This window comes from Hydra vulgaris, chromosome 13, assembly GCF_038396675.1.
Source record: "Hydra vulgaris chromosome 13, alternate assembly HydraT2T_AEP".
NCBI lineage: Eukaryota > Metazoa > Cnidaria > Hydrozoa > Anthoathecata > Hydridae > Hydra > Hydra vulgaris.
Genome location: NC_088932.1, coordinates 6,412,501 through 6,425,829, shown reverse-complemented (window position 1 = coordinate 6,425,829; position 13,329 = coordinate 6,412,501). Strand labels below are relative to the sequence as shown.

The 13,329-nt window shown below is 27.2% G+C and overlaps 1 protein-coding gene across 1 annotated transcript in view; it reads left to right on the top strand.

Moving 5' to 3' along the window:
• LOC101237455 (ras GTPase-activating protein 1) overlaps positions 1–13,329 on the top strand; it is a 76,667-nt gene that overhangs the window by 25,754 nt on the left and 37,584 nt on the right. Inside the window, exon 10 of the mRNA XM_065816496.1 lies at positions 7,040–7,119. Within this exon, the coding sequence (XP_065672568.1) occupies positions 7,040–7,119 (80 nt within the window). The remainder of the gene's footprint in view (positions 1–7,039; positions 7,120–13,329) is intronic.

Here is a 13,329-nt window from a genome sequence, read left to right as displayed (position 1 = left end):
TATAAACATATATATTAGCTATTTATTTAGATGCATGCATACAATATCCTTTCATTGTTATATAAACTTTAGTATTTTTATAGTGTAGTATTTGCCGAAAGAGAAGATGATCAGATGGATGTGTGGTATGACTCTAGTAAGACAAGAAAAAGAGGGATAATCTTAGATTAAAAAAAAACCTTGTATCGAACAACACTCGTTAGAAAAGATTAAAGTAATTTAGGTATCAGCATGTAGAGAGGTAGCAGCTTTAGTAGAAAATAGTAGTGGTAGAAGTAAGAAAACTTGAAGAGGGTGTCTTACATACTGATAAATGAGCTTTAGTTAACAAAAAAAAATGCTTTAGATTGTTTATATTAGAGAAACAGCATAAAAGAGGAAAGCTAAAGCCTGATGATGATAATAATGATGATGGGGATGATAATGATAATCATCATCTTTATCATGATGATAATCATCATCATGATCATCATCATCAGGCTTAAGCCTTCCTCTTTTATGCTGTTGATAATGATGATGATGATGATGATGATGATGATGAGGTCGTCAAGGTTCGTGTTTCAGAGTTATAGAGTTGAGAGAAGGTTATAACCACTATTAAGTAGCCTCCTCATCTGTAGTGGCTTTCTCAGCCTTGAGGAAGTGAATTACATTAAAAAAAATATATATATATTATTCTAGGCATCATTTATCATTCTATACAGGTTTACATCTACATCAGCCTATAGATAAAGAAGAGGTGCAAAGCTTATCAACAGAATTATTTTGCTTACCCTTAAAATCTTTGCCTTCTACGAGGCAGTAGCTGGGTGCAGTAAACATTTGCCCAAGATGAGTATTCAGGCTTCAGCAGGAGCAAATAAGTGGAGCTGCTACAATTAGCCTGTCTTAATGGATTTTGTGAGCTACAGGAGCCACCAGCCTAAATAGTCTTGCGCTGGCTTTCTCGAGAAATTTAAATTATTATGTTTTGATGATAATTTTTGATATTTCCACTAAACTTTTATTTTGTTCCTTCTCCATTATGGGGATAGTATTTGTTTTTTTAGCAATAAAAAAAGTCAGAAAAATATGCATTTAAAAAATATTTTTATTTTAACCTGTTTTTTTTTTTTTTAATTTTTATATTATAATTTTTATTTTATAAATTAGTTATTAAGTAAATACATGATAATTTAAAAACATAATCAATCATTTTAATAAAACAACAATATAAAAATACTGTTATACAAGTTGATATCGTTTTATAAGAATAATTGATTGGACTTCTATGTATTATTATAAAATTCATTCATTTTTCTTCTTCCTAGTGATTAAAAATGTCATCGAATATGAAAATTTTGATATATAATATATGCAGGAAGAGCGACAAAATGTTAAAAAAGACTTTTGTATTTAAACTTTTTATAAATGAGTTAAATAACTTGTAAAGTTAAGATATTGCTTTTTCCAAACACTTTTTTGTTTCAATTTCTTTACTCTTGAGTAAACTTGTTAAACTTGAGTATGTTAAATTTTTTTTGCAAAGCATGCATATAGTACATGCAGGTAGTACTGGGTTACATTTTGCCAGTAGCCAGAAAGTTAAAAGAAGTCACTTCTGTAAGAAGTACTTTGAAAACATTAAAGAAGAGATTTGGAAATACATTAGGTAAAACTTTACATCTAAAAAAATACTGGAAATTAAAGTGAACATATATAGTTTCAATACTAATTGGTAACTGAACTAGGTTTCGCCTACTAAAGCAAGGCTTTTAACACAACATACATATAGAGTTAATAATTGATTGAACTTCTGTCATCAGTTTAGCTTAGATCTATCCTTTGTTGTTTTAAACAAGTTTTTTCAGTTCATGTTATCCATTGCTTCAGCAAAAAATCTTTTATTTTTTCAATTTCTACATCAAATTTTCCTACATATTTATTCTAGAAACTTGTATTTACTTGAGAAATCATCCATTACCTCAATAACTTTGTTTGGTTTTTTTGTTAATTGGTTACTTGCTTTGCTTAACTCGTTTTTACATGTGGGTTCATTGTCTTTAAGAAACTGAGTAACAACCTTCACTAGTCTAGATTGGTTATTGGACAGTTAGACAGTTAGATTATTTTTCCTTACGTACTTAATGAATGTATATATGTATGTAATTTAATAACAAGTTAATTGGTGGAAAAAGGAGAATAAAATGGAGATAATATATTAAATGAGCAGAAATAAACAATTCTAAAGAATTTTTTTTTAAATAGTGTTGACATGTTTAACAAGTCTGTGAAATTCCACAAATAAAAGTTACAAAAATTAAATTACAGGAAGTCATAAAAGTTAAAACATTTATGACTTCCTGTAATTTATTTTTTGGTATAAATTGAAGTTTATTAATGTGAGTTTTCACTTCTCATGAGATTTGATGAAGTATATATGTGTGTATATATATGGACAACTCAATGGCGGAAAATGAAAAAGTAATCAAATTTTATTCTCTTTTTTGTCAACTTTTAACAAGTTAATATTGATGTAGTGACATGAAAGTTTATTTAAAATATTTAGTACTATAATGAATTTATTTAAAGGGATCCCAAACCTCTGAGACATGATGTGTTCATATTGAAGAGAATGGTGAAAAAATATGTTTGGGTTAAATTTTTTTGATTAAAAGAAAAGAATAAATGAATACCAAGAATAACAAACTTTTTTAATTTAGTCGAAGCTCATCTTCTTTGTTTTATCGTAGGCCTAAAAGTCAACATAATATATGCCGCAATCTAAAGACTTGATAATTTATTCAAGCGTGTTTTATTCCTAAGAGTTTTAGTACATAGCATTATGTACTAAAACTCTTAGGAATAAAACGTTTTTAATAACTCACGTCACATTTCATGTAACATGAGTTAACAAAAACATGATAAAGTTTTTTTTTTTTTTAATTTAGTTAAAAAACTTGTTTTTTAATAATATAATAAAAAAAAAAAAAAGTTTATTTTCCTTAGCCAGTCGCCTCTGATTAATTTTTAATTATTTTTTAAATTTTTATAGAATTCTCAACAGCTTGTGAAAATTTCCAATACAATCTGTTTTACTGATTCACAGAAATCTGACCTAACAGCTGAAACAATTTTTTTACCTTGTTTTCTGCATTATGTAAGTTAAGTGGCATTTTCAGTAATAAGTTCGTCTTTTAAGAAATGAAGTTGCTCCAAAAATGACGTATTTTATTAACATAGCTACAGGTTCAACTTTATTTTCTGTTTAGTATAAAAAATAAAATGCTCAAAAAATGAAGTTTATATATAATACTGAAATTATAAAACAAATGCACACAAAGTATGATATATATATATATATATATATATATATATATATATATATATATATATATATATATATATATATATATATATATATTATGTAAGCTCAGTTACTGCAAACAACTATTGCAGTACTGTCAACATTCCTATATTAATGAATGGCAACCCTCTCACTGAGTTTTCATCTTTACGCCTTCTTGGATACCATATATACAATCAATTGCTAAGTTAGCATCTTTTCTCTTTATCGTGCTCACCATTTTCTCTCTCCTGATTCCATTTTCTACCTCTACAAATCTCTTATTCATCCCTGTATGGAATACAGTTGTCATATTGGGGCTGGTTCTTCTAATGATGCTCTTTCTCTTCAAGACAAGGTCCAAAAATTCATTTTAAATATAGTTGAACCCGCTCTATCTGCTAAGCTTGAGCCTCTTTCCCATCATTGTAAAGTTGCATCTCTTTCTCTTTTCTACAAATACCATCATGGTTGCTGCTCAAAGGATCTATCATCTCTAGTTTCATCCACTAAAACTCATTCTTGTTTGACTCATCATTCAGCAAAGTCTCATTCTTTTACTGTATCTGTCCCTGCATGCTCTAAAAACTTTTATTCATCTTGTTTTTTTTTCCGCGCTTCAAACATATATATATATATATATATATATATATATATATATATATATATATATATATATATATATATATATATATATATATATATATAACAATGTTTGCATTTAAGCAAATATGTTTCTATAACTGAAATTTTCACAAGATTAGTTTTTGCAATAATTTTTTTTCTTTTTAATTTGTTCAAATTAACTTTTTCGAATATAATAAATTCCATATCGTAAGAAGTTAATTGATGATTAAGTCAGCAAAGATTAAGTCAAGCGAAGCTATATCGTCATCATTTTTTACTATATAATAAAATAAATAGATTTATATTGAATAGATTTAGAATTTATATTGCCATACAGCACTTCAGATAATGTGCATATTGGCAATACTTTCACAAATGAAGTAAAGCCCACCATTAAACCTATTGTAAGTTATATCATAAAATGTTGGATAGATAAAAAACTTGAAAATGTTAAAACACGGTGATCTTAAAATCATTGTGATTTAAATGTTCATAAAGTATGTAAACTCAGATAAGGGAGAGAGGCTGCAAATGACATATATGAGATTCGGTGGCAGGTGGTCGATTATAAAAGTAAGACGACACTAAGTTAAAGAAAATATAAAATGTTGGATAGATAGGTTAAAAGCATAGGTACTTTTAGGGAGGTAGAGGGTACTCGAAAAAGTGTATAGCAAAATGTGGGGGGAGGGGTGGAAAGAGTTGAAATAAAAGTGTACATACTTTATAGATGACCCCTAAGAAATAGAAGCTTTTCATGCTGAGCTTGTTTTTGATATGAAAATAAAAAAATTTTCTCTTAACATAGCTTCTTAGCAAAAAATAAGAAGGTTCTTAGTATACTCATAGCATTTTTTTCTAACAAAATTAGTAAAAATGTATTAAAACACTAAGCATCATTATATTTGTGAGCAGAAGATTTTAAGTGCAAAAAATATTTAGAGGTTAGTAAAATTATCAAGACATGCCTAAATATATTTAGTAAACTTCATGTTGAGCAATCATTTAGCATGATAAACACAATTGTTAACAAAAATCTGTTACAAAAATAATCGCAAAACATGAACTGTGAAGAATAGTTAAATAATCTATTATTGATCATGCAAAAAATTGCAGAAAAAAAAGCTAGCGAATGTTTTACAACACAAAATGATAAGAATAAAAAGTATTGATTTCTGAACTGTTGTCTGACATTTTATATTTAAAAAGTAAATAAATGTTTACGTTTCGCAGATTGTTTATGGTAAAACTGAGAAAATATATTTGATTTTAGAGAATTTTAGAGAAACATAATAATTCAGGAGATTTTAATTACTTAATTTATCTCTATACTAATGTTCCAAAATTTACCCACATACCTTTGTTAATTTGTTGGCCGTAAAATTTTCCGGGATTTTCATAAAAATAAATTTTGGGGATTTTCATAAAGTCAAAAACTTATCTATGATATATATATATATATATATATATATATATATATATATATATATATATATATATATATATATATATATATATATATATATATATATATATATAAATGACTTATTTGTTTGCATTTCTTTTCATTGTTTAATCAATATCTTTATTTGCTGTTTTATTTTTACTGGCTAGAAACGTTATTAGGCCTTTTTTTAAAGCGTTAAATGTAGAGCGATTTACATACGCCTTAAGCGATTTAGCATAAGCAGTGAGTAATTTCGGTTAAGCGACTTTTTATCATTTTTTAAATTTTAAATTATTCAATTATCAATAAGATAATATAAGTGATTAATTAAAAAAAAAATGAATTACTTCTATTATCTTAAAAGTCACATTAACTTTTTAATGATGTGTTTATGTAAAAATATATGTTAGAAAAGTTTGAATGACGTTTATATAAAAATATTTGTTACAAAAATTTGAATGAAGTTTATGTAAAAATATTTGTTACAAAAGTTTGAATGACAATTATGTTTGATATAAGCGCTATTTACTAATGAAAAAAACTCAAATAAAATTAAAAGTTTATTTTTATTTTCTTTTTATTTTATTGTAATGATTGAATTTTTAGGCTTAAAGCAAAGATCATAAAAACATAATTTAATTCTGCTAAAAAGTATATGATTTAATTTAAAACTAATTTAATAAAAATATATAATTTTATTCTGAATAAAAAAATATATAATTTAGTTTTGATTTAAAAAGTATATTTAAGTTTATTAAAATTAAAGTTAATGCTGAGGTTTAACTTAGCTGTCAAGTTTATTTAAAAATGTTATTCAATATTGAAGTTTTATTTGTTCTTAAAAAAAAAATTAGCTCATTTTTATCGCAATTATTTTTTTGGTCTTCCTTCCTTAACATTTTTTTTTTTTACTCAAAATTAAATTTTAAATAAATGGCTGCATCAAAAATTTGCACAAAATGTAAGTTAGACCTTTTTTTATATTAGGCAAGTTAGATTGCAGCGAATGTTTTTTAATAAACAATATTAAATATAGCGATATAATTTTAATAATAAAATAGCGAACTATTAAACTTTTAATAAATAAAGGAAATAAATTAACGTAATTTTTTTTATATGTTACTCTCAAATTTTTTTAAAATAAAAATTGTTTGTAGTTGCAGAGCCACAATTGAAAAATTTAAGAAATAATCATTTTAAAAATTCAAAAATTGAACATATTTTAATTCATTTATGCAAATGTCGAGAAAAGAAAGAAATTTGTTAATATCAATTGTTTTTAAAAATACAATATTAAATTTAATTATTTAATATTAAGAAAATTAAAATAAAATAAACATTCCTTTATAGTAATAATGAAAAAGTTGTTAAATAACATTTAACTCATTTTGCGGTAATTAATATTATTACAGTAATTTAAAAAAGTTAATGTCTTTAAAAAATAAAAAAAGATAAAGAGAATTTTATGACATTAAATATTGCGTTAAGCATTTTTTATTTAATCAAGGCCTGCATTATATATTATAAACATTAGAAAAGTATTTTATCTTGGTTTAAAAAGAAGTTTTAATATGCAATATTTTTATCTTAAATATGTTTGCTCAATAACATCTTTAAAATGTTTTAATGAATGTATTTAGGCAGTCGCAACAAATGGAAGCGTCTTCATATGGTACTTAAGGGGGAAGAGCAGCAACTGCTCTATTTTGAAAATGAAAAAGTATATTTCATGCTGCATTTCTTTTTTTAATTTGTTTATTTTGCTTTGTTTTATAGTTTATTAAAAAACCACAAAAATGCAACTTAATAAGCTGTTATGTTTTTTATTTTTTAAATAAAAATGAAAAGATTTTTAATTTGCATACACTGATGGATAAGTAGAACATGCAAGAAGTGCTGTTATATCAACTGACAAATAGGTAGAACTTGCAAGGAGTGCTGCTACATTTACTGAAAGATATGTAGAACATATAAGTGCTGCTATATCAACTGATAAGTAGGTAGAACATGCAAGAAGTGCTGCTACATTGATTGATAAATGAGTAGAAAATGTGAGTAGTGCTGCTACAATGACTGGCAAATAGATAGAACATGTGAGGAGTACTTATGCTCTTGTTGTGATGCAACCTAAAGTTAAAAAACAAGTTTTTATATTAATGGGTAATTAGATAAGATTGGTAACTTAGCATACAGAGTGGCATTTTTTTTAACTAACATTAGTAATTGAATTCATTTTTTTCAACTAACATTAGTAACTAAATTCATTGACTGAGAGTTTTAATTTGGGTAAGAAATTTATTAAAAAAGTTTTAAAAAGTTTTTTTAACTTTTTAATTTTTTGCAGGTCTAAATTAATTTAAAAAAAATAAAGAAAAGAAAGTTTATAATTTATGGTAAAAATTTAAGACGACAATGCAAGGGTATATATATATAAATATATATATATATATATATATATATATATATATATATATATATATATATATATATATATATATATATATATACACAGCACTCCTTGCATGTTTTACATACTTGTCAGCCAATCGTTTTTTGTGGTTTTTTAAAAAATGATAAAACTTAATTAGTTTTTTCAATTGAATTTAATGGTTTTTACACAAAGTTTACGTAATTTTGTCATTTTTAAAGACAGAATCATTGAAAATTGTTATTTAGCAGAAACTGTTAGTTTAAAGGCCAAACTACAGCAGTGGTTCCCAACCTTTTCCAACTCGTTCCCCAAATTATATATCATAAAACCTTCATGGAACCCTTTGCCTTTAAAAATTATTACAAGGTGAACATTTTAATTATCTAATTTTTATTCGTTAGGAAAATATTTTATTTAAATTATTTTGAATAGACTAGACTATCAATGACACAAAAATATTTTACCTTATTGTTAATATATGATACAAAAGTAGGTCATTGTGAATTCATGCACTGCTTACCAGAAATTAATATCTGAAAATTGGATTTAGTTTTTGATAGAGTACATCTAATATCTGCATAGATATCGAGTCTATTTCTTTTTTTAGTTTTAAAAGGTAGCATGGCTGAAACCCGGTTTCACGCAAATAAGAAAAAGGAATAAGAGCTTTAAGTGCAATTGATGAACACAATGGATATGAATTCCTCATTTACAATCAGATTTAATGGTGTTATTATGATTTAATGGTGTTATTATGAATTTAATGGTGTTATTATGAAGTGATCTTTAGCTGTGGTATCATTCTTTAGCATTTTAAATTCTTCTTGTGCTTCCTCTTTCACATTTTTTACATCACAAGAAAATGGTGATATAATAACTTCACTGCTTAAAAAGTTCACATCTGGAAAATAGTTTTAAATTCATTAATCAAATTTGATCTAGGTGACAAACTATTTTTGTCTTAATAACTTCAGCAAGCATTTTACTTCCAACTACACTATTTAAATTATGAAATAATTTAAATAGTGTAGTTGATCAAATTGAATATATATTATTAATTCTAGTCTTATACAGTTTGAGCTTCTCAATAATTTCTTCAGTTTATCAGAGTGTGTAATGACATAAGCGTTTTTTCCTTAAAGTTGCAAGTTTAACTTGTTAAAATGACCCACAATGCCCACAAGATAACCAGTTGTTATTTCAAAATTGTCAAGTTCAAAGTATTCTACCAGTCCACTTTTTATTTGACATAAGAATTCTTTCACTTCATTTCTAAGCTTGAAAAATCTTTCCAAAAAATTTCTAACAAAGGGTCATCTCACTGAAGTATAAAACAATAACTTATTTTGTTCAGCATCTAGGTCAGAGTAAAATTTTGTAAAAAGTTGAGTGCTAAGAGCAGAAGATTTTAAATGATTGACCAATTTGACTAACTGATTAAATACAGCTTTCAAACTTTTACCTGGTAAAGCTTTGATTGCCAAAGTCTGTATATGAATGAAACAGTGTACACCAACTGATATTGGTGCATTCTCTTCCATCCTAGACTGCAATCCAGACTTACAACCCATCATTGCAGGAACTCCATCAGTAGTAATCCCAAATAAATATTTTAATTGTAATTGATTGTCATTGAAAAACTGTTTTAAAATTTCCATAATATCAGCATATCACCTATCATCATAATACCACCTGCTTTTTTTTTGTTGTTTCAAGGAAAGAAGAGAACTAAAATTCTTCCTTTTTTGTTTTACAAAATACAATTAGTTGTACCATTGAACTTACATCTGTGGACTCATCCAACTGAATAAGAAAATATGGTGATTCTTTAATTTTATTAACAACATTTTCTTTAATATTTGATGAAATGTCAGTTAGCCTTCATTTGACTGTAGTATTTGATAAAGATATATTATTTATCTTTTTTACAGCCTCTCCATATAATCATCTAACAATTTCTTTTGTACATAGAAGTATAACTTCTTCAGCCAATGTGTAAGCTTTTTTATTCTGTGCTATTATATTTGAAACTTTATAAGATGCTTCTACTATATTCTTTTGAGTTGGGTGAATAATTCCAGTTTGTCCAACTTAGATTTCCTCAGTAATTAATATTTTCTTTTGAAAAGTACTTTTTGTTCAAAGATCAGGATGGCACTTACTCAAGTGAATAGCAAGCTTTGAGGGTTTCATATTTTTATTTCCTCGTACTTTATAACAAATAACGCATTGGATAGCTGATGGTTTTTTTAAGCATGTAGGTAAAACCATATCTTATAAAAAACCAAAAAACCATATCTCATATGACTGATTCCATGAAAGGTAAACCAAATTCACATTTTTTATAATGCACAGAAAATGAAATATAGTATTTTATTTTTTGCACAAAACATACTAAATTGTCGTAAAATGTAGGTGCTAATGTATTATGATTACCCTGATGTTTTTTTTAATACAGAAGACCTGCAACTGTGGTAAAATATAAGTTTTACTTAAATGAACACTAATCTTTTCGACTTGTGTTAATAAAACTGCTAGATATGTTGAGTGATTATTTTCTCAAGAAATATTTACCAACACAGATGTGATAGTATTTAAGTAAAATAAGATAGCGGTCCGCTGTCTTAACTTTAAAAATATTAATGTGATTCCTAGTAAGTCAATAAGTGGTAACACGTAACGAAAACGCAAATTTTTTAATGCTGCACAACTAGCACATTGTTTTTAATATCATGACTTAATATTATAAACAAGTTTAACTAGATGCTTCATTTAATCTTGATATCATGTGGCTTTGATTTTAATTGCCTTTTAAATTTATGATAATATAATTGGGTAATCCACCTAACGATAATTACTACCACATATCGATGAATATGGAACATCTATAAATAAATATGTATAAATAGTATATACAAATACTATGAATCTATTTATAGGATTTCTTAAATTGGCGCATTTAAATGCAACTTCACATGATTTGCAAATTTTCTCAGCATTTGAATTAAACGAGCATGTAGGCAATGTATTCATAAAGACATTCCTTAATTACACGTGCATTTATTTACTTTCTAGTTGCATTTACAAATATTTTAACTGACGTAGGTTCACAGATTATTTTAACTGACGTAGGTTCACAGAGACTTGCGCTTCGAACTTTATTTTGTACGCGCAAGTCTCAACGCAGTTCAGTTTCTTATTTTGCCGTGTTAATTTGTTTTCTTTTTTAATTTTGATGGAAGCAGGAAACTACGGGCCTTGACTTCTACAGAAAGAATTAAAAAGTTTAGAATTAAAAAGAAAGAGGAAGATCCACAATTTCAAGTTCGCAAAAATAAAAGAATTGCACAAGTTCATGCTGCGAAATTTGCTTAAATAACAAAGAAACAGTTAACTGAACATAGGCATAAAATAGCTGCAAGGGTGGCGAAATGTAAAGTTAAGAAAAAGGAAACTATGAAATCTACGGTAACGTTAACGTAAAGAGACGTTAAGGTTAAGGTAAAGAGAACTTTTGGGTGAGTCAAACACGACAATTACGCCATCTTCATTTTGTTGTCCGCAAATGCTTGAGAAAGCTGTAAGACATTGTTTCAAAGCTTTACCGCTGTCTCCCAATAAAAGATTTGCAGTACTTAAATAGGTTGCTGAAAATGTCGGCCTTAAAATTGATGCTTGTTTAAAAAATGCAATGTGGAAGGTTTGGAAGACAATATTGAAAAACTAGTAAAAGACTTTTACTTTCAACCAGACATTGTTTACACTATGGCAGGCATGTCAGATACAATGGCTGTTTGGAAAAATGGAAGAAAGGAAACTTTGAGGAAGTATTACTTGACTATGTTCCTCCGTGAGGCATATATGTTATTTCTTGAGAATAATAAAACAATTAAAATTTGTTTTTCCAAATTTTGTGTTCTCTGTCCACCTAATGTACTGCTTTTAAAAATACACCAGCTTATCAGTGTAAATGTGTGATGCATGAAAATTTAATACTACGTTTGAGCGGATTGGGCATTGTGTATAAATATAATTGGTGGGATGATATTTTTTGTTCTTCTAGTGCATTAGATATGTCTAAGTCCTGTTGGAAAAACGAGTGTAAATTATGTAAAAAAGGCTTTAATATTAAATCTAACAAGAACATGGAAGACATAGCAATTTGGTACGAATGGATTAATGAGTACGTCTAACGTGACGACATTGCTGAATCCAAGATACCCCCTTCCCATGGAAAGGGGGTAATTGATGCAATTGGTGGGAAAGCAAAATATCTTGTTCGTCAAAAAATTATGTCAAAGGGAGCTAACACCATTGTTCAATCATCTAAAGATTTTGCTGAATTGGCAACCATGTTAATGCCTAAAACAATAATTTTTTATTTTCAGCAAGAAGAGATTGATAAGCTAACCAGCGAATTCAACCCATGGAGTAATGTAAAAGATGTTGAAGACATAAAAACAATTCATTGTGTCACAGCAAATCAACGCGGCGAAATCATGCTGCGGGAAACAGCTTTGGACAAAATAAAGTGCATTATTTTATTTTCAGATTACTTACGTCAAATAGATGAAAATGGTCACAGTTCAATTTTGACACTTTCCGTTGGTGATTGGTGTGTCGTTAATTACAATACATCAGAATTTCCTGGACAAGTAAAAGAAGTTATGTCAAATCAAGTTTTAGTATCCACAGTTGAAGAACATTTGTTTGGGAATTCATGGGTTTGGCCAGCTAAACCTGATGTGACACTTTACGATAACAGTCAAGTGTTTAGAAAAATTGATCCCCTGTCACTTGCTGGTTCAAAAACCTGAATATATATGGTGTTTCACTCCACAGACATTTAAATTTTTATTGCCATGAACGTCTAAACTCTTTAACTACTCATATTTTGCATTTGTAATCACTACGCTTTTGCTATTATAGTTGTAAAATGATTGCTTTTATCAATTGTTTTGCACGCGGTAACACACATAATGAGACTGGTAACGTACGTAACGATGACAAATTGGTAATTTAATCCACTATTAAAATCTTTTCCCCAAATCCACTTTATGATTTTGTTAAGCGGCATCTTTAATAACAAGTTGCACATTTCGGTTTTTCAATATGCAACCAATTCACAAATAAACCTTGTCAAAATTTACTTGTTAAAATTTAAGATGTGTGCAAATAACGCACGTAACGATTTTTGATTTATAATTTGAGATAAGAAATGTTCAATTTTTAGAACAAGTTTTTGAATATTTTTTGTTGTACAGTTTAAATAATATTTGGCGGTAAATTACAATTTCACAAGGCATTATGCTAAAGTATGAACCACCGGTTTATGAGTTTAACTATTGTTCAAAAGTAACTCACATAACGATGGAATCAGTCATATATTCATTTAAATATGACCTTTTTTTACTTACACAGATTTTGTGTAACAGAGTTTTCTGGCATGAATTACATTCTAATTTAAGGTTTGTTTCTTTAAACAGAAAAAAACATTAT